The sequence below is a fragment of the Panicum virgatum genome, chromosome 8K (assembly GCF_016808335.1).
Source record: "Panicum virgatum strain AP13 chromosome 8K, P.virgatum_v5, whole genome shotgun sequence".
NCBI lineage: Eukaryota > Viridiplantae > Streptophyta > Magnoliopsida > Poales > Poaceae > Panicum > Panicum virgatum.
Genome location: NC_053143.1, coordinates 464,060 through 490,266, shown reverse-complemented (window position 1 = coordinate 490,266; position 26,207 = coordinate 464,060). Strand labels below are relative to the sequence as shown.

Sequence of the window (26,207 nt, the reverse complement as noted above, 5' to 3'; positions counted from 1 at the left end):
ATCATGGAAAGCTGCAGATATGCATGCATGCATGCTTATTAGCTAGGCGCGGTCTCAAGTCGCAATACATGTTGTGATTAGAGAAATGGGAACCGTAAAAAATTCGCTCGTGCAGCGGCAAGCGCCAGCTAGGACGCGCACGCGTTGTCCCCCTGACCCTAGCGAGCTGGCACGATAGGTTGTTCATGAGGAAGTGGTTGTTTCGTAGAGAGTATTCAACCTTTTTTTAAATCAAAATCAGTAACCGATGATAGTTTTCTTTCCCATTTATAAAAAAAGGGATAAGGAGATAACTTTGCACACATGAAAATTTGAAGTTTTTTTAAAAACTTTGAAATGCTCTCCATCCTAAAGTGATGTCGACTGATCACATGTTCTGAGCGTCTAGCCATTAGGCTGGGCTCACCAGAGGGTCCAAAAGAGGGCGCCCATACACTGTGCGGCACTGTAGACAGAGAAGAAGGTCGTTGGAATAGTGGATGGACAGGGTTGGATGAACGCCCTGGTGAGCCCAGCCTTACTACGGATTTCGTCTTCCTTGGCATACTGTCGTTGCCTGGTTATACGAAAACTGTCGGTCATAGATTCGGCAAAAACCGAATGTGATACTCCACATCACTGTCGGTTTGTAGCATGAACCGGCATATATAGACATATCACTACTAGCTTGTGTTATAAACTATCAGTGATGTGGAGGCATATCACCATCGGTTCGTGGTTTGAACCGAAAGTGATGTATCGATGTCTATATGAAAAATAGTTGTCGTGCAAATAGATTTATAGGTTTTCATATGAACTTGGATAAAGGTAAACTTTATATAAAAAATTTAGTGCTAGAACGAGATCTATATAACTTCATAGTTGATAACTTTTCAATTGAGTTTGTTTATATTCTCAACTATTTAGTCTTGTTTAAAATTTAAAATTTAAATGTTTGAACAACCTTAGACGAAGACAAATGTAGTCTAAACAAGATCTAAAATTTTGTAGTTGACTATATTTTTTTAATCTAAGGTCATCGAAATGCTTAAACATCTAATTATTCAAAAAAATATATAAAAGAATAATAGTATCCTTTATACACTATGCCAGAAACAGTTATCACAGACACGAAAAAACCGCGTCCGAGAATTTACGTCTGTAATGTGCAGTCATCACAGACACGGTTTTGTCAAAATGCGTCTCTGATGTAGGGTATCTCTAACAATGATAAGGAATAATGAAGGCTGTTGGCCATTTTACGTTATGGGTTATGGATCACGAGGTCGGATGGAGGGAAAGACCCATATTTCCGTAGCACCAACCAATGACCCAAACACATACTCATCAATTCCTTGAATGGGATATCTTCAGCGATTTAGCTTTAGCCTCCGGCAGTGGACCGATGATAGGGTTCTCAAGATGGTGTTACAATCACATTTGAACCATAGATTCACAGAATTGAACACAAAGATTAGAACACATATATATAATTCCATACTAAGTTCTTACATATAACTAATAATAATTTCTACATTTCTACTCATCCTCGGCTATTAGTGCCGCCCAATCAATCTCATCATCTTCATCGTTGACAGTGGTGATGACTTGTGGCGCCGGCGCCCACACCACATGGCCGGCGATGTACTCCAAAATGGCGGCCTCGGCGGTGACGGGCGCTGAGATGATGTCACGTGTGGTCGAGGACAAGGAGCCCACCTCATGGCAAGTAGATGGGCCGGCAGCGGCGACGCAGCAACGACGGTTCGAGAGAAGCTTGCAGGCGCAAGAGAACGCCCAATGTACGCCGGCGCGACAGAGCCTCCACCGGCGCCAGTGCCTGAGGTGGCCGCGATCCATGCGCTTAGCCACTGCGAGACGCTCTTCTAGGGTCCCGCGTTGAGGCGCGCAACTAGGGCAACTTCCACTGGTGTTGCTTCCATTGAGGCGACGGCGGAAGAGGAGAGGAAAGGAGGAAGATGAAAAGGAGAGGAGATGGCGGCAACGGGCCGGCGGGAGTTATAGATGGCGGGAAGGGATGCTATTAGTCCTGGTTGGTGGCATCCACCGGTACTAAATTCCTCCCCGCCATTGTTTATTCTAAAAAGATATTTAGTCCCGGTTGGTGACACCAACCGGTATTGAACCTCCCCCGAGGGCCCCTGGCATTCCCAACCGGGACTAATGCGTCTCCGGGCGCCCCGCATAGCGCCCCCAAGGGTCCTGGGCTTTGGAACCGGGACCGATTCTTATATCAGTCCCGGTTCCAATTGGCGCCGGGATGGATCCAGGGGACAGATTGGCTGTTCTGTAGTAGTGAAAATACCTCTCCTATTTACGTATCAAACCACATGATAACCAAAAAGATCAACCTCATATATACATCATAAGTGTACAGCAAAGATTAGTCTTCTACAGTACACAAATTCGTTATTACATCTAAAACAAGGAAAAGAAAGATATGATCAGTTAATTTAGGCATGAGTTACAGAAATAGCATCTCATTGACTGAGCAGACCATAGGTTAAAATATGGAAATGTGCAGCTACATCAGACAGCATGAGAACAGATCAACCACTAGTGCAGTCAGAGACAAATGTAATGCTACAAATGAGTTACTTGCTTCTTATGATAATCAATTACAGAGACGTCTTTAGTCTTACAAAACTAAAGGGGAGACAACAGGTTGAATACGCAAAGGGAAATAACGATTGCATTACCTTCACCAAAGGAGAAAAAAAACAATTCATACCTAGCTGTTGTTACTGAAATCAAGTAATATGGCTAACATGGCATAAATAGAGCCTAACAAGAAAAGAAAAGCAGTTTCAACTGTTAAGAATGAGCAAAGTAATATGAATGTGGTTCATACCTATTGCATACTTGTTCTTGGCTTCCTGTTCTTGCCTCCTTGGTTTTTGCCTTTACAATAGCTAGCAAAGTAACAATGAAACATATAAGAATTAATAACCTGATATAAAAGTAAAAACACATCAACAACACATGCCAAAAAAACTCACAAATTACAGATAGAACGTAACAACACAAGGCACAATACATTACATGTCTTGTCTTAGTGGTTCACGAATAAAACAACCCATAAGTCGCGGTTTACAAAAGGCAATAGGCTAGGCATAATAGTTCATGGACCTTGCATACATAGAAATAAGAAATTGAACACTAGAGAAGGTGGCAGCATGCTGCCATCATGCAATCTGGTTCCTTCTCAGGTATTGGAGTTGAGGATTTCAGTTCCTGCAGTACAGAAAAGTGGGGAAGGACTGAAGGAGGAAACCTTTATAGAGGATATATGATGAGTGGGAGGAGCCAAGGTGCTGGAGGCAGGGCTGGTGACGCCGTGCCGGTGCTGCGGTGTTGTGTCAGCGGTCTGGCGGAGTGCTACAACAGCCAAGGTCGAGCTTGCGTCCCTCCTCCACGGTGACACAAGCGGCGATGGTCGACGGCTCTCTGACAATTAAAGTAGTGTAAGATGACTGTGATAGCTTTCTGACAATTAAAAATCTGCAGAAAAAGCAAGAAACAAGGAGATAAATTGAACTAGGAGTCAGACTCACCCTACTGTGTGGTAGTGCTCCCATCCAATGTATTGCAAACTGAATATTAAAATCTGCAATCTCACAATCATCTAGGATCATTCAGTTGATGAAGAGAAACAACAAATCAACAGCAATAAAAGGGAATAGAGTACAATCTTATCTCATAGGGACATCGCCACCTAGGTACATGCATATCCAATGCTCCAAATAGCAACGTAACAAGACAGAAGCTCAAAAAACTCAGATAGAATCCTAGAATATACAGATAACATCACAAGGCACAACCCATGCTGTGCACCGCTATAATTAGAACCTAGTAAACTAAGCAAACAACAATACCGCACGCAAACACACATCGATGCTTTGATAATCTACAGATATAGAAAAGCAACATCATAGAAGCTGTGTTCTCAGGTTCCATGAACGGTGCCAACGCAAGCAGACGGTGCTAGTAAGAGTATGTAGCACCAATAGTGGAGTACCTTGTTTACTTTGACTTAGGAAGCGGCCTTGGCTGATCCGCGTGATGGACCACCAACGGAAGAAGGCCCTCACACTGATGCCGCTGAGGCCGGAGATGCGGCGGTCGTCGAGGTGCCCTGTGAGGCGGTCATTGAAGGAGGCGAGGTAGCTCCCGGTGGGCAGGACGATGCTGCAGCTGGAGTGGACCATGCTGTGGCGTTAGCACAAACACCTGGCGTGCATAGGCACAATTGCACAAGCACACCACCACGCGCGCAACGCACGAGAACCAAGAGAGAAGAGAAGATGCGTACCAGGGTCACCACAACGGAGAAAGCTCGGCGGCCGTGTGCAGGCGGCGGAGCAGTGAGAGCTTCAGGACACGCAGGGTCAGCATGGCCGCGGCACCACCGCCCTTCACCTCCCCGGATCTTGCTGGCAACGATCTCCCTCGCCAGATCTGGCCAGCAGCAGCCATCTCCTCGCTGGATCTGGATGGCAGCAGCCTCCTCCTCGCTGGTGCCGTCGCTCAGCGTGAGGTGCATCACGGAGGAGGCGGTGGCCGGATCCGACGTCGACGAGGCGGGGGATGAAGAGGCGGCAGCCGGATCCGACGTTGGCGGGGGTGGAGTGGCGGCGATGGGCGGGCGAGGAGGCGGCCTGCTGAGGAGGATGAAGACGAGGAGGAGACTCAGGCTGGATGGATGCGAAGGTCAGGGGTGGACGCGAAGGCCGGGTGGATTCTTGGAATTAACCAAATCGAATGGTTTTTTCAGGTCCGTGGCCTTTCGTATCACGTACACGTGTTGTTCAAACACGTCTCATACATGTGTGGTCATCACAGACGCGGATTTTTTAAACCGCGTCTATGATTTATTCACATCACAAACGGGTTTTCTCTTTTCCTAGATGGGAGCTGCGGGGGTCGTTCGCGCGTCTGTGAATTGTTGTCACAGACGCTGCTCAAATCCGCGTCTGTAATGTTAGTGTCTCCTATTACAATTTTTGGCACAGTGATATAGTTTGATGTGACTATATAGTTCAGTGGTGACGAGGGAAAGTGCAAGGCTGGAGGTCTAGGGTTCTAATCCTTAAAAACATGAAAATCACGTGACATGTGACTTGCGACTTGAACTACCTCGGGATACCTCATAAATAGGGCATGATGTATAGCTGGCAGGTGTGACATATGAGTAGTTCTTTGACCAGAATGCATGTTGATGTAGAGGCCAAGGAAGGCGTCAGAGTCGCTTAGGATACGAAGGTAGTGTTTATTTTGTAACTGAGTCAAACTCTAGATTTTCTACTCGACTTAGCAAGAGATCATAACTGAATATGTAATAATGTCCCCTATAGTATATAAAGGGAGGCAGGGACCCCTACAAACGATTTGAAACCCATATACTTATAAAAAATAATAACCATGCATACAGGACATAGGGTATTACTCTTTTCGACGGCCCAAACATATCTACATCGTGTTATTCCTTGTAACTTGTATATTCTCGTGTGCACCATTGCATTACATCACGATCATGACGCGTGTAATCCATCTCATAGTACACCTGGTGGTGGATTTCCAGTACTAAAGATCGACAATTGGCGTGTCAGGTAAGGGCTTGATCGTTTGACATCAAGCTAGCCCAATGACCATCATTTTTCTATACCAATATGAAGTTTGTCCTTGGCGATATGTTCATAGCATGGATCAAGGAGGACCAAGACACTTGCGAGGGTGCTCCAACGAGGACTAAGGGATTCACAACTCTTTGATACCTCAGGAAACAAATCCTCTTTCCCCCTGCCTCTTTACTTCCATGCATTTTACATTACGCATTTAAATTCCTAAAGTTGAATGCTTTAATTTGGACCTAGGTTCTATCTTCTTATCGTGTAGAGAACTTAGTCACACATTAGGCACCTGTGGTGAACTGGGACTATTGCAATAGGTTTTAATTTTGAGTTCTTGAAATTTGAGTCCAATTCACACCCCTCTTGGACATCTTGATACTTTCATCACTAAGGTTTATCTATCACATCATTTAATCTACTGAAAATACTTGTAGCCTATAGCCAAACATAATCAATTGACTAGGTAAAGACACTCAAGATGTAAATATAGAAACATAAATGTGGTAAGGATCAAGGAAAGAGGAAGCAAACACTTGAGAAGACATCTTTATCCCATGTTTTGGTTAGGCCAACTTGCCACCGTACCTAAGACAAGGCCACTGCCATCTCTCTTGGTATTTATGGCACCTTTTTCACTATGGAGTTTAACACCGAGTAGGGGTTGCTCCTCATCCGTGCAAAAAGTGTCGCCAATTCTCCACACCAAGTTGGAGGATCGACAATTAGTACAATTGCTTGTTGTAGCAAGACTTATCTTGAAATTGCATTGATCTCTCAACAACTAACCCTATCATAAGCTTCTCACACTTGCTTACAAAGCTCTAGCAAGTTTGATGATGCACTAACATCGCATATGATGGTTGGAGTAGATCAAACACTTGGATATCACCTCGACACTCTTTGTCGTCTTCAACACTCTCAACCAAGGCCCTTGGAGGGTATAAATAACCCTTACACCCCAAAAGATCCATAGGAAAAGCTGTTGCAAAATCGCTGTCAACATCGGTTAAACCCTATGCCTATGAGACTACCATCATCATTTAACTGATAAGACACAATTACCCAATTAGATGTTATACTCCAATATCTATTTTAATATACCAAAATATACACAAATGTCCTCGTCAGTTTAACTTTTGAGTGAATTTTGCCCTAAACTCTTGAACTACCACCTTTCTAGACAAATTTACCGACATTCACTTCTTCTCATCATCGGTTTAACTAATGCCTTCATTTCTTTGGTTTCTGTTCAGTCCAACTCAACGCACCAACAACATATATGTTCCAACCTTGGTTTAACTACCGACTTATGTAATCTTCTTTGATTCTTGTTGGGGAATTCCAAATACACATCAACACTTGGTTTTCCTTGATGTCAGAGCAGCCCTTCGGACCTTCATCCCTTGGACCTAAAAAATATGAGGATATACTTGTAGATAAGATCATTAGTCCAAGTAGCATGTTTTCATCATCCAGTCACTAAAATATACAAAATATAGCATAAAAGCCCATTTTCGCTACATGGTGGAAACTATAAACCAATGTTGGTGGTAATTTGATAAACAAAATTGTTTGGGCTTGAAAAATCCATGCCATGTTTCTAATTAGGCCCTTATAGTATATTTCTATCTTACACATTGAATGAAGTCCATTTTACGCCCTGAACTTGTCTAGAGTTTGGAACACCCCCTTCTCAAACTCAAATGTAGTACAAAATAGACACCTTAACTTTAAATTCTAAAAACAAGACGTATTAACCCCTTGGCTGGTTCAAAATGGTTTTGTAAGTGGTTTTGGTGACGTGGCAATAGGCTCCACATATTAGCGAGGTTTGGACTAAATTAAAAGATTTTAATTGTTTCGAGGGAGTATTCGAGACATGGTCAAGACACACAAAAAATCATACAATAAAGTTATAGGACTTCTGGGGGTCTTTATCAAAAAATCTTGAGGCGCATGACCATGGATGGCAGAGGAACCATGATGAGTACTATTGCGCCAAGATCTCGCCCCTCCCCCCCCAAGGCCCCAACACAACCATGGTGCTGCGTTGCTTGTTCTCATGCACAACTCTTGGTCTCTCATGCTCGTTGTCCTTCATCTCTTGACCTAGCGTAGAATCACCATGACCTAGCAATGGCATAGCTCCACCTCATGTTCTGCCTCACACTGCCAAAACCCCTAGCCTTCGTCGCTCCTGGAGGCACACAACGATGTCATCCCAGAGCGCCTTATGCCACTTGGTGGTGAGGAAGGAGTGGTCGAGGGCGACGTGGATGCCGAGAAATATGGCTGTCTCGGCATGGGAGAACTGCAGCAGATGCTCCTAGTCAAGGCTCTGGGGGGAGTGCAGCAATGATTCGGCATGGGAGAAATCGATGCGAGTGAGAGGGAAGGGATGAAGTAGAGAAGGGGCGAGGGCTAAGCACACATCAACGTACATCCATAGCAGCAGTGGCGACAGTAAAGTAGAGGCAGCTGCAGAGGTTGCAGCGTAGAGAATGGAGCGAGAGTGTTGAAGACGACACCTGATATGGTCACATGTAAGTGAGAGGTGCGCAATGTGGGGGCCAAGAGGTTGCGGCACTCGGCAAAGAGGTGTTTGCCGAGTGTCCCCTTGCGGGCACTCGGCAAACAATAACGGCCGTGACGGGTAACGGGCGCGGCGGGAGTTTGCGGCGCACACGTGAGGCTGTGTGCCCAGTGCTGCCCGCGTGGCACTCGGCAAAGATGGGTTTGCTGAGTGTCTGTAATCAGGCACTCGGCAAAGCCAATCTTTGCCGAGTGTTTAATTTTTGCCGAGTGGTTTTTGGTAAGCACTCGGCAAATTGTAACTTTGCCGAGTGTTCGATATCTTGCACTCGGCAAAGCCTTCGGCACTCGGCAAACATCGGGTTTCCGGTAGTGTATGGTTGGTTTTTATAATTAAGGTGTGTATATGCTATCCGATATTTGAGTTGTGTACTTGTGTGTGTGGGGGTGGGCTATGCATAATTCACCGGTGCTCATCTGAGATTATCCCTGAATTCCTGCAGAAACGTCAAACACGTGTATCAGACTGTAAGGGCTACTTCTGCTTGAGTGAACCATAAAACCCAGGGAGTTGTGGTTTTCCTCGCTCGTCTATCAATATCTAGTATGGCATCACCGGCAGATGCGGCTTCTGGGTTCTCTTTCAGCACGCAGCAACTTCGTAATCCCTAGTCCAGTTGGAGATTAATCAGATGATTTAGGGTGATTAACGCGGTGGTTGGTATGGCCCCGCTGATTTGAGTAAGATAATGGCAGAGGCTGATGCGGAGGGAGACTGGGAACCGGCCGGCGGTCCACGCGGTGGAGGGAAGAAGCGAGGTAGGCACCGACGCACCGTAGGCCCGGAGAATCCGGTGAAAGGTGACAATTGCAAAAGTATGGTATTTCAAAACTACGACATTGAGAAGAAATGTTACTAAACAAGCCCTTCATTTGATGATTTATGTTTATGATATGTCTCATTGAACCTGATGTGTGATTGAACTGGGCTGCCCTCATCAAGTATTGTATTGTTTGACAAGGGGTTATTCAAATATGCAGCCTCTATATCTACCTTGTCCAAATCTACCATTTTCGCTAACTAATGTTATATGGGCTACCTAGCTGCTACATTGTTGATGCACACTGAAGAGTTTTGATTTCAATTCTGCGTAAAAGGAACCAACAACATTTGAAGGAGTAGCATGTCTAGGCTCACTGGCCTACCATCCATTGTGATGTGAACATGTACAATAAGCATATGACCAAGGCCAACTCAACAATCCCCACCTAATAGAAGATCTTGTCACCCCGTCCCCATCATATTGCACTGTGTCTAATCACAAATCTGCGGCACGTTTCTCTCCATTATGTACTACATTAATAATGTCACGTGCTGCTGCCACTTTTCTGGTCAGAACATGTGGGCACATATATCATTATGTCTTCAGTTTGAGAGTATTTATGATTTTCATTTGATTTGTATGAAATAACTTTCTTCTGGTATACAACTGTGTTGTGAATTAATTTTATGAATTATTGCTTATTTTGTCCTTAATCAGTTGCTTCATTCAGAATTGTTTTCTTCTTAAAAAGGAATTCTCAATTAATTGTACTGCTCCATGTGCAGAAAACTTTTACCGGATACGCAAAGAATTTGATGTTGGTTCTCACAAACTTGGCAAGATTCTTCAAGCGCCAACTTGTTTTGCTGACAGTGGAATCAATCAGTTTTTCGCAAACACATTAAATACGGATCATGCTGGGTTAAGGCGAGATGCTTAAGTGAGATCTTCTGATGATGTTCGAATGACTCTCTAATCAGTTCTGTTACATAAACATTTCAGATACCTAAAATCATGGCACAATAATGCAAAGAGAATGCAACTCTATGGCTGAGCACAATAAGATAAAAATCTGCATTTTGGGGACTGCTAGATAGTCATGCCACGAGTCATGAACTACTGATTCAGTAAGTATGAGGAAGGGTGGCGATTTCTCTTGTTTCATCAACACCAAGTGGAACATGTACTTTGCAATCTGGGGGAGATTATTATGCCCACATCTCTTCTACTTTTTTTTGGAGTGTGAAAGGGCAGGTGCACTGCCATTGCATTATAGTAAGAGGAGGCTACAACATTACACTATTATATTTATAGAAACTGTAAAATAAAAGAGTGTGTGTAAAGCAACCGGCAGAGATTGAACATGACAACCGCTAGCCATCCCGAACAGACACTAGCGGTTCATGGCAAGTTGGTGATGCTCCCATTCATATAGGAAGCTTCCTTGTTGAATTGTATTAGCAATTTTCACTTGTGTTTGGGCCTTGATGTCAAAGACTCATTGTCATTGTTCTTTCCACAAGTACCAAAGTCACCTATTAGTTTTCTTCAGTAGTTTAAGAATTGTGTTGCCGGTAGTTAGTTGTGACATTGTTGTAATGTAATACCCGCTCTTGAGACTTGGGATTCAAGCCCACTTTGTCGTCGCTTTCTCCTCTTAATGAAATATGTGTCCAAATCGTGTATATGACAGCTTGAGTTCGCTTATTTGATGTTGCTGTGTGGACTAGGCCAATCATGTTTGACCACCATCTGCCTGGGCCCCTTTAAAGACGGCGAGCTGTGCAGCGTCATGCCGGAGTGCCGCCACCAGTTCCACAAGGGATGCATCGCCGGATGGTTCCAGGCTGGCAACAACACCTGCCCTCTCTGCTCTAGGGGCTGATCGACATGTGGCTACCTCTTGCTGCAGGCTTGCCGCCGTCTACTACTGCAGATAGATACAGCGTGTATGCTGATGCATGATCTAGACCAACAACTATAGCATTATATCACTGACTCCATATATACGCTGCTAGCTTGTATTTTTGTGTACGAAGGTCATCGCATACTAGTTCATCATGCATGTTATATGCTAAGCTAATTTCCTATGTAACCTGCTGGCCTTCTTAATTACACAAAGGCTATTCCTTTTATATTCGATGCGTATATATAATTCCTTTTTGTTTGCTACAAGGAACAACTTCCCTCATCCTGTGATATAGATCCAACTTTCGAAAGAAAGCTTTCTTCCCTTTAGCCATTACTTTGAATACCTGCTTTTTTTCATTAAAATAGATTCGAGAATGGAATTCCGGCCATGAAACAACTGTTTGAAAGTTTTCAGAAAAATACTAAATAAACCAAAAAGGAAAAGGTATGCTGGGTTTTTTTTGTACGTGGGGGGAACGACCGATAGTATGCTGGCCATGGAATAAGCTTGGGCTACGATTTTACACCATCCAGGTAGAAACTTGTCTGTGTCAAATGGAGAATACTTTTACATACAGTAAGTTGAAAAAAAAAGGTAATATAGCTCAGTTAGGCAGATGTATGATGAATCTAGATTAATGTTGTCAACTAAATGATAAGTATATAGCTCTATGGTTTAGCAATCACTCCCTCTGTTCACAAAATGTTTGATGCAGTTGACTTTTTTTTCAAAACTTCGATCACTCGTCTTATTAAAAAAAATCACAATTTATCATTTATTTTGTTATGATTTTTTTATTACTAAACATAGTTTGAGTATGAGTTACATTTTTACATATTTGAATAAATTGTTTGAATAAGAAGAACAATCAAAGTTTTAGAAAAAAAATCAACCGCGTCATACATTTTTAAACCGAGGGAGTATCTTGTCTTACTATTACTAATTGAAGGTTCTAAAAGAAACACTACTTTCAAAGCGCGCTAGAAAAAAAGATAAATCTAAGAAATTCTCACAATAATCAGAAACATCCGACCATCAATTGGTTGATTGGAATATTGATAGTCATTAGACCTGTTTTCTAAGTAATTATCCACCTCTACCATTATGAAAGGTCATGGGTTCAACTCTCAATGAAAACAAATATCTTTTTTTTTTGCAGATTTTTCCCATTTTCAAATTTGCCTTCAGTTTTTGTCTGTTTTTCTCATTAAAGATGCTAGAAACCTTTCCATGAAACAGACATCTTGTGCCTAATCTTACTATTACTGATTATAGACTTCTTTTGAAGTTTCCACATCAATTCTCATAAGATGCACTAGAAAAAAATAAAATCATAGAAATTCTCACAATAATCAGAAACATCTGATCAGCAATTGATAGGTTGGAATCTTAATATAAATCTGTTTTCTAAGTAATCACCCACATTTTCCATTATCAAAACAATATTAAATAACCCCTAAAATTACATATTAATTTCCCACTCTACCATTATGAAAGAAAATATGAAATAACACCCTAAATTTATACATAATTACTCACATTTGCTATTATGATGGATAATACCAAATAGCCCCTCTAATTTATATCTAAATTGTTTACCTTTGTTATTATGACTGATAGTATAATGAAAGTAACTCCTCAAATTTATATTAAAATTACCTACTTTTGCAATCGTATCAAAGATTATCTAAATCAATTAAGCATACATGTACATTAGCAAGATATGCTATTATAAGAAACTAAGTATAAACATATATCTATATATGTTGTACTATAACACATAATACATTTAAGACTCAACATGTGCGAAAGCATGGGTTGATAGACTAGTGAAATACTAGTGCATCTACCCGTGCTGAAGCATGAGCTAGTATTGTTTACGGGCATAAACATTAAAAATTCATATAGAAATTTGGGGCCCACTACTAAATGTTGCTATTCTTCACTATCACTCGATTGTTCATACCCTAAGAGCAAGGACGATGCATGTTGCCGAAGTGGGAGCCAATTATCACAGTATTGACACTGTTTTTAATTAATACCTAATGATCGCTCAGCAGCTAATTATCATGACATCATGATTAATTATGTGTAGTTGCTTGCTATTGCAGCACGACTCTGAACATATGATTTGCATATTAAGGTTGTACTACCGATTCCAAATTTAGAACGCGTACTGTAGCAATCATAGGATATTGCATTACGAGAATCCAGTGCCTTCAAAGTGGTATTAGATTCCGACAGACGCGCCAAACTCCAGCTGTTTCGATCTGTGCTGCTCCCTTTGTTCACAAATACTTGTCGCGCTACAGGCCCACTGGTATATTTATCACTCTGACTTTTCTCGGCGGCATGATTTATCATTTCCTAATTCATTCATCTCATCATATATATGTCTGTGCTATCCTACACTGGTACCGTGTTTCTAATGTTTATTTCATATATCATGCAGATTGATCAATATCTCATGACTACATCCATTGACATATGAATCACCAGATGCTCCAAATCATAATATGAGTTACAGGGATGTGGTCCCCTCTATGATGCATTCTATATGGAATTCAGAATATAAGAGGTTTAGCGTTTTACTGCCCCGTGATACATACATCAGGTTACTTCCAGCTCATCAATCTATCTATAACATAACCCGAAATTCAGGAATCCAAAGTACCCTACTGCAAGCTACAGGTCCTTGTAAATGAAAGGACTAAGAACTGATGTAATTAGTGCCATAAAAAAAAAGTTGCCATAAGCAGCGCAACAGGCATGCATGCATCGTCTTGCTTGGATCCAGTCAGGTATTAGCTGATGAACTGGAAGTATGTAAAATAAACTTATACATTGTCCAGTGGTAACCATGCGCTGCATTAGATCAGATCCTTCATTATATTTACAGATGACGTTCAACAAATAGATATTTGCTCCCCTAGATACATATTTGGCATAGACCAACTGGTCTGATAAACTACACTGTACGGGTATGCTGCTAATGTTTGGTCTCAACATCAATCCTTCAACTTTCTCACTAAACTAATATTACACATAGTGGCTAGTGGCAATGGAAAATTTAAAGAGCGGCACATACGACAATCTTGTGGCGGCTGCGGGTCAGACCCCCTAGCTACTACTCTTTTTTATTCATCTAACTATATTTTCTTGCCAACTAGCTGTTGCATATGCATGGCATTTTTAATTTCTCAGAATAAGATAGCACTTGTATATATGAAATCCTGAACACAATTATCAATGAATATGACGGCAAGGATCCCACGCGCACTCCGGTTGCCAGCTGATCCCTAGCAGAGTGAGACATGTCAAGGCCGCCTATTATCAATTCTTCAGTTTACATTTAAGGTTGAGAAAGGCATGTTGCTGTAATTAACGAAGTCGGCAAATTAGAAACATGAAAAATGTAATAATGAAAATAGAGGAGTGCACAAATCAACGGAATTGTCTTCCTGCTGATGGGTATTAGGGAACATTGTGGATGAAGAGTTGTAAATCTGGTCCTAGCTAGTGGGGTGATAACAAAAAAAAAGGCCATTTTAGTTTTTCTGATGCAGATTAAAGTATGATCCACAGGATGAGTGACAATGTCATGATGCCAAAATCGTCATGGCGGAATGGATCGATCAATGATACTGCAAATCGATAGGTGCACCACCCATATACTATTGTTGAAGCCTTGAAGGTTGTAAAATTAAGTGTAATTTTCTCTCTTTTGCTCACTTTTCTTGATACAGAAGGACACAAAATCGACATATATATATTATACATTTGCCTAGTGATATTCTCACCCCTAGACAACTAAGTACAAGCTTCTGATGAGATATATCTTATTGTCTCTGCTCATATATATCATACCAAATTATCGATGATCGCTAGCTTTTCATCAATGTCTGAATTATCAGGCTGATCCAAATCTCAGGAGAGCATCCAACTCCCAACTGTCCAAATCCAAGGGTGCGAATGCAGCCATGTCAAATGGCTCATACACGTCTTCAGATTTGTCGATCAGCTTATTGTCATGGAGGGATGTCTGCTGGTCATAGGTGTCTGTACAGGTGCTAGAAATGCTTGATTGGGTGTCGCTGCTGCTTCGGGCGTTTATTTCAGACTCATCAGCGCCTGAATTAACACCATCATTGTCCTTGCAAGTATGCTGTCCATGGTAGACGACCGTGTACATCAAGGGATGATCAGCGCCGCTGCTGTCATCTTGCTGCTGCACCGTCTTTGTTGCTTTGCAGCCTTGTTCCTGCCTGTATGTGCATCTGTAGTAGCTCCTGCATATACAACTAAATCAATATTGATACTACTGTTTATTGCAAAATTGTATCGTTATCTAATTTGTTGCACATACTAATAGTCTAATACATCAACCAAGGACAGCCCTAATAATCGCAGTATCCTTAATTTTCTATCATCCCATTAACTTTTGGTAGTTTAGTTTACCTTGGGTGTTTTGCATTGTTGATGTGCTTTTGCCCATACTTTCTCCATTGGCGTCCATCATAGTGGGGAACAGGTGTTTCAAGCGACACCGAATCATCACATAACCTCCTGTTTAGATTTTCATTTATGGAGAGAAGAAAAAAAATTAATGACGCTTAATTATATGTATATATGGAACCTCAAGAATTACTCCAAATTAAAAGGAATCTGCTTAGTTATGCTCTCAAATGAAGAAATCAGGCCCCATGATATTGTACCTTCTCTTGCGATGATGATGAGGGTTAGCAGCAAGGTTTTAAATCTCCGGCTATAGCTTCCGCTATCTCCCGCTATAGCTGTTTGAGAGAGATTTAGCTAAGATTTTTCATGTACAACTTAGCTCTTAGCTGCCGCTATAGCCCGTTATAGCCGGCTATAGCCTATTTTTAGACATAGATCGCTAAATGCCTTAGCCGGCTTTTTAAAACATTGGTTAGCAGTGCCAGTATTGACACCCTCCTCCTTGCTGCAGCAATCCCGTTATAGCCGGCTATAGCCTATTTTTAGACATAGATCGCTAAATGCCTTAGCCGGCTTTTTAAAACATTGGTTAGCAGTGCCAGTATTAACACCCTCCTCCTTGCTGCAGCAATCAGAGGAGATCCTCCTCACTCTTTTCTTGTCATCCACCAGCACATCGTCATCATCAGGTCGAGCATTCCGAGACCGATGAAGCTGCTGCAGCTCGGCCATGGCCTTGCTGGAGCAGTCCAGTATGCTCTGGAACATCTGGGCGACAATCTCTGAGCGCTCATCCGCCTGGAGCGCCGGAAGGACGATGGCTCGCAGCTGTGTCACCAGAGACTGGCCCCTCGCGACCTCCTTCATCGCCGGCCGGTGGTGGTCGCAGACGAGCGAAGGGCGATCAGAAGAAACTGAAGGTTGAGGAAGACCCATGCTGCTACCATGGTGCTTCATCGTCTTTGCCTGTTTCTGGCTATGGCAGTAAGGCTGCTCCTAATCGGCTGTACTTATATATGGAGAAGGGCAATGTCACGATAACCTAATCAACGATCCAATTGGGCAGTAACATATTCAGGTGAGCAGAGCACATGGAAATAGACAGGAAGGACCCTGACTTGCTAGCTACCGCGCGCGCGATAATAGGTTAATCTGGGTCGTCTCTTGCTGCTAGCACGAGATGAGTACGTACGCAGGTAGTGATTTGGAAGATCATGGCTAGATCCTGCAGTCGCTGTCAATGAAATTTAACCTGCCATTAGGATTGGTTAACTTCCTCGTTAGTCAGTTGTTGGGTTGTGCTCATTCAGTGCTCAGTGCTCACCAGGTACTCCCTGCTCCCAAAACAAACAAATCTGGTCAATTGAGCAGTCGCAGTAGTTCTCACCTGGCCTTTTTCACCTATTGCTAGGGATGTGATCGGATTGGATACGGACGGATACTGCCAATACCGTATTTGTTTTCATATTTTTCCTTCGAATTTGGATCGGATACGGATATTAAGAGTTGGTGTCGGATAAGACTTAGATGGACATCGACATCATATATATCCAACTTTCATTATTCGGATACGGATATAAATCGAATACAGATCGGATATTGAATGTCCGGACTCGGATACGGTCGGATCTCAACCCTTCTAAACGGATCCGGACTCGAATACGGATGGATAATATCCGTACCGTTTACACCCTTACCTATTGCTCTTCTGCCTTAACTGTCACGTGTTCTTTCCAACAATCTAAAAAGAAGAGCTGTCTGGCCCATTTGAGCAGTTTCCCCTTCCTAGTAGGCTGTCTGAACAAGCATCAGGGCAGTGATTGGAAATTCAGAATTAGTTTGTCCTGGCATGAATGGATTCGGTCTGATCCGATCCTCAGGTGCTCACAAAACAAGACTTGTTTCTTCTTCCCGCAATACTCGCATCCAATCAGCACTCTCTGATCTGCGTAAACACTAATATTCGTATTATAATACTTTTTTTTTTGAAGAGAATCGTATTATAATATTACCTCCTCTATGTAACATATGACGTAGTTAGTTTAAAAAAATAGAATAAAATGGTATGTATATATTTATGACTGAAGGGAGTATATAGGAGGTGGAATGAGCTAGCTTAATTACCTGGACACAGCAAAATACATTTCTATCCGATTATGTTCGGATGGATGTTGATGTAGACATATACATACAAATTAAAACACAATAATAATGGGAAAATAAATAAACGAATATGTTTGAAACTTAAAAGAAACTATAATTTAATTTGGGACAAAGAGAGTAATGTTATAGGGCTGGAATAAGCTAGCTTAATAATTACCTGGAGACAGAAAACTCATGTTCCATCATGCTGACAGAGCCTCGCTCATGTCAGCACAGATTCGTCACCCTCCTCTCCTAAGCATAGCAGGCATTTCGTGTGAGCTCAAAAGTCCAATTAAAATTTCACGGGTGCTGTTTGTGGAAAAATTTCTCGCGGTGGCCCACACCTTTTGTTGGCCACGTATTAATTTAACAATTCAATAACTGTCTACACCACAGTGTACTGCATTGTTTTTCCAAGGCCTGCACGCCTGGCATTTTGATTCTTAACCGGAGTGAAGAATGAGATTCAGAATAATTACTGGTTATTAGCAACTTGGATATAGTTTTCTGGGTCGTAGTGCTGCTAGCACATTTGTTCCTTTGTGCCGACTGCATCAGAGGCTAGCTAGCCTTTTTGACATGATTTTCCACGGAGCAGATCAAATACCAACATCAGTGGCGAGCGATTCATGTAGTTGCGCCACTGGGAATTGCTACGAAATTAAGAAGAAGAAAAGGGACGATGGCGCGTACTCTTAATTTGGATGCTAATGTCATAGTACTGTTCTTTCGCCAAGCGAGTTGAATGAAACTTGGTAACAGCCTGTCAGCCTGCATATGTGCAGGGCCATGACCTCATCTCTCTCTCTCTCTCTCTCTCTCTCTCTCTCTCTCTCTCTCTCTCTCTCTCATCACTAACCGGCAATCTGTCGGCTTGAGGAAGAGGAGTCACAAAATTATTTGTCAATTAAGCAAAAAAGAAACCTCGATCGTCTATATTCTTAAGCAACGCACAAGCCTCGTTTATGCAATCACCGTGATCATGTAGTCATAACAGATCTACGTACTATAACCGGCCTAGGATTAGGAACGGTATATATGGAGAGAAAAGAACGTGGAAGAAGCTAAGATTTCCGTATATCACCTTATTGATGATGGACGAGAAGCAATGAAAATAAGCAGAAAAAATGATGAAAATTGTGTATAGTTCAACTATTAAGGTAGGCCGGGCAGATGGAAATTAAAGATTTTCCGTACGTCACCTTATTGATGATGGACGAGAACCAATAAAAAATAGCAACAAGCCGACGGATGGACGAGAACAAAACAAAATTAGCAGAAAGCTAACGGAAATGACTATTAACACTACAGGAAAAATGTATTTTTTCGTGGGCCAAGTTAATTTCGTGGGCCGGCCCACGAAATTACACGACCTAATTTCGTCGGCTCCTAAAACCTACGAAAATACATGTAAATTCGTAGGCCAAACATGTAAACCCACGAAAATATATGTAACTTCGTGGGTCGACCTGTTAACCGACGAAATTAACTGCGAGCGTGGAATTTTGAAAAAGTCGAAATAAATTCGAGGGTGAGCAAACCGACGAAAATAAATGTAATTTCGTGGGTTTTCTGTTTGGCCCACGAAGATAGAGGATATTTTCGTCGGTCCAATGATCGGCCGACGAAAATAGAAGGCCCATAACCCTACGGCCCGTGACCCCTCTCCCTCTCCAGCCCACACACACACACGCTCCGCACACATTCGCGCACCCTGCCGCCGCCTCGCCCTTCCCCAGCTCTGTCCGCGTCGCCGCCGGCCGCCTCCGGGGCCTTGACCCTACCCGGCGCCTCCCTCCCCGGCCCCGATGCGCGGCGGTGCCTCCCCGGCACCAACTCGGTGCGGCACCTCCCCGGCCCCGACGCGGCGCGACCGCCTCCCCGGGCGGATCTGCGCGCTCCGCGGCACCGGCGCCTCCCCTCCCCCTCTCTTCTTCTGGGCGGCGCGCACCTCCTCCTCCTCCTCCTCTGCTGGCTTTTCTCTCTACACATGGAGGCTAGGGTTAGCCCCCACCCCGCTGGCCGCACCGCACGTGTCCTCCCCCTCGTCCTCACTCGTTCGGTTCCTCTCTCTGCAGGTCTGTGATGCGCTAGTGCCGGCAAGGAGGACCCTCCGGCCCTTCGTCCTCTCCGCCGAGCTCCCCTCACGAATCGCTGAGGTAAAGGCTCTGCCCTCCTCTGGCTGCAGAGCAGGGCCGTACCGGCAAATCCGGAGGCCCTGTGCGAAATTATGAACTGGGGCCCTAGTGGCCTAGTAATAACTACTATAAAATGACATATATGTTATAACATAGTGCATGTAAACAAAATTTTTCAAGAATTATCATACCTATTCATTATTCAACTCTTCTTTGCAATTTGCATGATCTTCACTTGAAGCACGTCATTCTTTGAGTGTTCTTTGAAATGAATTCTTCAATTATGCACTCGTAATCAATCTTCTCCAACAGATCACCCTCAAGTGCTATCATGGCCAAATCATTAAGTCTTTCTTGTGTCATTGTAGAACGTAAGTAGGATTTCAATAGCTTCAATTTAGAAAAGCTTCGTTCTGCTGATGCAACCGTCACTGGAATAGTCAACATAACTCTATATGCAATTGTTGCATTGGGAAAGCAATCATGCCGCTTCAAAAACTTTAGAATTTCAATTGCACCCATATCTTCTCTTGGAAAGAAATCTCGAAGAATCCTCAACTCTCCATACAGCTCAGTAGCATCAATATCAGATTTTCCATCTCTTTTAAGGATGTCCTCAAGATTATCACAAGAAGATTTCAAGGTCTCGGTATCCAACGACTTCAACATGTTAGAATTAAATAAGAAACCGAAATTTTTCTGATAATCTTGATATTGTTCAAATCTCCTTGTGAGCGAGGCAATAGCTTGATCAACAAGAGGAATAAAATAGCTGATTCTAAATGATTCCTCCGCAGACTGTGTGGCCATAGTTGTGTCATCTGGGTTCTCATCGAATTGCCTCTTTCTTTTAATTATTCGTTTCTTACGAAACGATGTACCAATATCCATTCCAAGTGCAATTCCTTTTGCTGTCTCTAGTGCATCTAGGAAACCAGTTTCCCTGTACCCTTTGAAGAAAGAAATCAACCCTTGTACTTTCTCAATAGCATCATCAATAAGCATATCCTTTGCTTGCAAGTGTTTGCTCACTAAATTAACAGCATATAATACTTCATACCAAATGACTATTGCCACTATAAATTCAAACTCTCCAAGTTCATTGTTTGCCAAACCTTTAGCCTCACTGCTCGATCCAGGATCATTATCAATATCGGATACCTGAAATTTGATTAAAGGAAATATGTATTAATATGTGTTAGCCAAAGAGATTCATCATTATCAATATAAAAAATATCAATTACCTGAAGTAGAGCCTCTCGAATGTCTGCGCACTGAAATCTAATAGCCTTAACACTTTCAATACGACTCTCCCAACGTGTAGCTGACACTGACTTGAGAGTCAATCCTGATATGTTATCTTTCAGAATCTGCCATTTCTTAGTTGACTTAGCAAAAGTTGTGTAGATGCGTTGGATTATTCCAAAGAAGTCTTTAGCACAAGCCTTGGCCATATCACAAAGTGTTAAATTAAGGCTATGGCAACCACAAGCAATATAGAAGGCTCTAGGATTTACATCGAGGAGTTTCTTTTGTACTCCTTGATTTTTTCCTTTCATATTTGACCCATTATCATAGCCTTGTCCTCTCACATCATCTATATCAAGACCAAGACTCTTTAATTCACTTACTAGGACATCAAAAAGGCCTTGACCAGTTGTATCATTTACTTCTAAAAATCCCATAAATGATTCTTCAATTTTAACATCACCTGAAGATAAATCCACATATCTTATAATCAAAGACATTTGTTCTTGGTGGCTTGCATCGGGGGTACAATCAAGAATGACAGAGAAATACTTTGCACTTTTTATTTTCTTAATAGTTTCAGACCTAATAGCAGAAGCAAGCAAGTGTATCATTTCATTCTGAATACTAGGTGCAAGATAATGAACATGAGTTTCTTCATTTGTAATGCGCCGAACATGTTCTGCAATAAATGGGTCAAATTGAGCCAACATCTCTACCAAACCCAAAAAATTTCCATTGCTATCTTCATATAGTTTGCTGTTAGTGCCACGAAATGCAAGATTATGCCTGGCAAGAAATTTTATGATGGCCACAATTCTGAACAAAACATTTCTCCAGTGCTCCTTTTCTTTCTCAAGTTGTCGCTGAGCAGCTTTATCAATAGTTTCATCTTTTTCCAATCTATTACGCAATTCATACCAAGTAGTCATATTCAAAACATGATATACACTTGTTTCATGCTCTCTAAGTCTTTCACCAAGATGTGTCCAATCATTAAACCCATCATTTGCCAACTGACCTTTTCGCTGCCCTTTTGTAAATAATTTACAACTAAAGCAAAACACTCTATCTTGATCTTTGGAATACACAAGCCAATCTCTATTGTACTCCTCACCATTGGATAGAAATCTTGTATAGGATAGTGCAGAAAACCTTCTATTATATCTATCCTTAGGACCTTTCAGAATTGATAAGTCTCTTTTAGGACCCTTCCGTGCTAAAATGTCAATCTGCCTACGATCAAGAGAATCCCAATACCTTGGATCAAATATATCAGGCTGAAAGGAAGTATCAACATTTGCATCATGAGAAGAACTATCCATGTTATCATCACTATTAGGAACTTGTTCAATGTTTTCTGTATCTAGGCCATCATTAGGAACAATGGTTTCCATATCTGTGTCTGTCTCATTATTATTAGGTTCATTGCCATCACTAGTATTTGGTGCAATGCCCTGATCAAGTGACTGATTAAGAGGAGAAACTTGTGATTCCTTTCTAATAAATCTTTCCATTGCCCCTTTCTGAGATTGAATTAGTTCATCTATCTTCTGTTTCTTTTGACGCTTTTGATAACCAGATGCATATTTTCTAGAAGACATGACTAACAATAGAAACAACAAAATTAATAGATGCATTTGGATTGGAACTAGTAATTAAAAAAACAACATTGTGTCAGAGATGCTGGGCGAAACCAAACCTTACCTGGTGGCGGTGCAGACCTGAGATGTCTGGGCGCAGGGCTAGGAAGAGGAAGGGCGCAGGGCACTAGGCCAGTGGCCACCGCCACGCGATCCCCGAGCGGCCTGGGCGCAGGGCGGCAGGGCGCTACTCCGTGCTTGATGTGGTGACAGCCTGCGCAATCGCCGAGCGGCCTGGGCGCAGCCGCAGGGCGCTGCTCCGTGCTCGATGTGGTGACGGCCTGCGCGATCGCCGAGCGGGGGAAGCGGAAAGGACCACGCGGCGTGCGGATTGGATGACATTTCAACTTCTGTGATGTATTTGGGCCACGGTTTGCTTCGTAGTGGGCCAAAATACAACTAAAATAAATCCCGTTATATAACTATACCTAGTATACTTATTAAATTTTAGGGGCCCCTGAAATTTGGGGGCCCTGTGCGGTCGCACGGGCCGCACGGGCCCAAAAACGGGCCTGCTGCAGAGGTGCTTCCTCCGATGAATGTGATTGATAGATTAGATTCTAGACGTGCTTGCTATGGCGCACTGCGCATTCCTGAATGGCATCGGTTGATTGATCCCACATGAGGTGCTTACCTTATCCACCCACCAGTGCCAAATAATTGTTGACCCATCACGTCTACTCTGCTGGGCTTGTAAAATTGACCGGATGCTTGGGTTTTAGGTTCTACTTAGATTCGTACTTTGTTTAGGCCTTGGACGAACTTGTATATCATTTAAGTGATGAATTATTTATGTTATTTGTTCTTTCTGAACCTTGCAGATATTAGTGAGCTCAACCTACCAAAGACCACATTGATTTCTTTTCCCAATGACAAGGATGATCTGATAAATTTTGATATTACATGTAAGTGCCACTCTTCATGGTAGTTGATATGCTGCATAATCAAGTTAAGGTACACTTTTTGAATTGTAACATTATTTATGTTATAGCCCTGCTAGTGGAGAGATTATCAATTTAGTATACCCAAAAATAGCTGTGCTGACTTCAACCTAAGTTAATGAGCTCATTTTTGTTTCATTTTATGATTATGTTCATCAGGTAGTATCTTAGCTGCCAGCTTTGTCAGTTTTCTGAGCCTTTCCCAATTTAATTGTATCTTCACTGCCTTTTCTAGGGAGGCACTTTTGTTTTCACCTTTCAAGTGTCTCCATCTTATCCTCATGATCCCCCGAAGGTCAAATGCAAGACCAAGGTATTAGACGGTATCCTATACTTTTATGATTCCTTTGTCTTTATCCACTGAACTCTGCTTTCAAGTGATTAAATCACTTTGTTGTTATAACATGCCTTCAGGTCCACTACAACATATATGTGTGTGTTAATATATTTATTCCTCCTATATTGATAAGTTAAAACACACTCAATTAAGATGGAGAGGTAATTTATCCAGTTGTCTTTGCGAAGTGACTCAATGTAATGTTCTCCTACAGTGTTTTGTCTTGATGGATACTAATTTTGTTGTTACTTGAATTTTGGATGCGTTAACATATTCCAAGCCTTTTATGCTAGGGTAAATGAAGCCATGCTTTTTCAGTTACGTTGCAAAATATGGGTTAATGGATGATAGTTTTGTATGCTGATTGCTTGCTGTATGCTGGAGAACAAATATACCAAATGAGTCATTGATTGATCCCAATAATACTCTCTATGTACAGAAGTCCATAATTTCGCTGCTCATCTAACCACTATCAATATTTTCATATTTTGCTAACTGCTATACATAAAATTAACCAAATTGACATTTTTTCTTTTGGTATATTAGTAGTTTGCCCTTTAGATATTATGGATAATTACAAGGATAATTACAAAACAACATATGTTTAAGAATTCCTGGTTCTACATTTCAGCTTCTACTCCCATGATGGAAGTACTTATAGCATCACACTACATTATGTATGCGATCATTAAATTACCACATGTATATGGCCACGCTGCTTATGCCAAAGCCTTCTTTGAATTTAGAATAATGGTTAACTAATTAAGCATGAATTCTTTCTTTGTATTTGGAATATATTGTGGCATAATTACTGAATCTTATTAAAATCACTTACGGTTTGCAGGCAGGTTTATTGCATGCTTATATACCCTATTCTACTTGGAGTGAGATGGGTGTAGCATTCCGTAACATGCCTTCAGGTGTACCATCCAAATATTGATTTGGAAGGTAATGTATGACCACATTCTGCTTGAAGACTCGAAGCCTGTTCTCAACATCAACACTGTTATATATGGCCTGAATCTTCTTTTTACGGTATTTCAGCTATCTTGATTCCCCAATTGTACAGCCATCATCGATATCTCCACAAACTAGATAAGATGTACACAAAATAGTGGATGGTTATGGTGGTATGCCAAAATAGTAGGGGATTTGGCATGAGAAATTAATTGAGTTAACCAGTGTATGTATGGACTTGTATGTTGTATCATGAGGACTTTGGTTTACGCATGTGGATATGTATATGGATATGAATTCTGTTTAATTTGGTGGATATGTATATGGACTATGCAGTATATTTTTTCTGTGTTTTTTTTGAAATTTTCTATGTATGTTATTTATTTTTTTAAACGAAAATTGTTGTATTTTCGTGGGCCAAAAAGGCCGACGAAATTATAGTGGAAATGTAAATTTGTGGGCCCATGTGGCCGACGAAATTACTTGTCCCCGTGGCTGTAATTTCGTCGGCCAATTTAAATTCGTCGGCAAGCCCACGAATTTAATGTAAATTCGTGGGGACCCGTCCGTTTTTGTTTCGGGTAGAAATTTCGTCGGCAGGCTGACGAAAACGACTCAATTTCGTGGGTTTTTGGGTAATTTCGTGGGTTTATGGCCCACGAAAAAAATACATTTTTCCTGTAGTGTAATCTTGGTTTTTGCCTGAAGAAAATTTAGACTCCATTTCATATTTCCAACTCACGTCTGCGTGGCAGATGGCCACAAAGCAATGGAGTGGCGTAGCCATGAGGGAAGGTTTGGGGATGCAATGGCCTAGGTGTACCGCCGAGTATGATGCTCTTGTGTATGTGCTAGATTGCTAGTCGACAATTGACCGCTGTTACCCTATTAGTATTAGATGTTTTACCCCTTGCGTCACGTTGTCGTCGTCTCCTCCTATGTAATTTCCGTTTTGTTTGTTGTAATTATAGGAGTCATTTTAGACCAATGACATAACAAAAATTCTGCGGGTGGAGACCCGTATAGTGAAAAAAAAAGGATTTCCGAAATGCATGCAAGTAGTTCATAATGCATCCGAGTTATTACTAGGCCTGCCTCCAAATTAAAGTAGTTCATAATTTGGAGCTGAGAGCTAACAGCAGAATTAATGAGAGTGATCAGACGGGCGCGGTCTCTTCTCCTTCCCCAGTAACAGCCTGCACGGCGGGGAGCCGCTGATCACCATCCTCAGCGCCACCAACCGCGGACGACGGCGGATCCTGCAGCTGATCGGACGACGCCGGCGCCGGCACCACCACCACCTCCCCCGCGCGTGGGTGATCGCAGGGGTTGGAGGAGGCGCCAGCAGCGGGTGGGACGATGGCCGGGAGGCGGAAGCGGCAGACGGGGCACGAGTTGTGCACCTTGAGCCACGGCACGATGCAGTGGGAGTGGTAGAGGTG

The 26,207-nt window shown here is 42.2% G+C and overlaps 3 protein-coding genes and 1 long non-coding RNA gene across 4 annotated transcripts; 1 reads left to right on the top strand and 3 right to left on the bottom strand.

The window, feature by feature from the left end:
• Nucleotides 1–3,094: 3,094 nt before the first annotated feature.
• On the bottom strand, nucleotides 3,095–4,476 carry LOC120646440. The gene is made up of 4 exons (XM_039923006.1): nucleotides 4,322–4,476; nucleotides 4,019–4,209; nucleotides 3,555–3,607; nucleotides 3,095–3,447 (listed from the first exon to the last, which is right to left on the bottom strand). Exons 1-4 carry the CDS (start codon nucleotides 4,474–4,476, stop codon nucleotides 3,379–3,381), a joined length of 468 nt encoding a protein of 155 aa, XP_039778940.1. The 3' UTR covers nucleotides 3,095–3,378.
• Nucleotides 4,477–14,808: 10,332 nt separating this feature from the next.
• Nucleotides 14,809–16,313, bottom strand: LOC120646439 (transcription factor WRKY19-like). The gene is made up of 3 exons (XM_039923005.1): nucleotides 15,915–16,313; nucleotides 15,357–15,469; nucleotides 14,809–15,187 (listed from the first exon to the last, which is right to left on the bottom strand). Exons 1-3 carry the CDS (start codon nucleotides 16,311–16,313, stop codon nucleotides 14,809–14,811), a joined length of 891 nt encoding a protein of 296 aa, XP_039778939.1.
• Nucleotides 16,314–19,205: 2,892 nt separating this feature from the next.
• LOC120643367 lies at nucleotides 19,206–25,072 on the top strand. Its single transcript, XR_005662991.1, has 5 exons — nucleotides 19,206–19,503; nucleotides 19,580–19,660; nucleotides 23,352–23,435; nucleotides 23,707–23,784; nucleotides 24,653–25,072. It is a non-coding gene; the product is annotated as an uncharacterized LOC120643367 (long non-coding RNA).
• On the bottom strand, nucleotides 19,748–22,594 carry LOC120643366 (zinc finger MYM-type protein 1-like). Its single transcript, XM_039919719.1, has 2 exons — nucleotides 20,884–22,594; nucleotides 19,748–20,800 (listed from the first exon to the last, which is right to left on the bottom strand). The coding sequence occupies exons 1-2, from the start codon at nucleotides 22,525–22,527 to the stop codon at nucleotides 19,871–19,873; spliced, it is 2,574 nt and encodes an 857-aa protein (XP_039775653.1). The 5' UTR covers nucleotides 22,528–22,594; the 3' UTR covers nucleotides 19,748–19,870.
• Nucleotides 25,073–26,207: the final 1,135 nt, after the last annotated feature.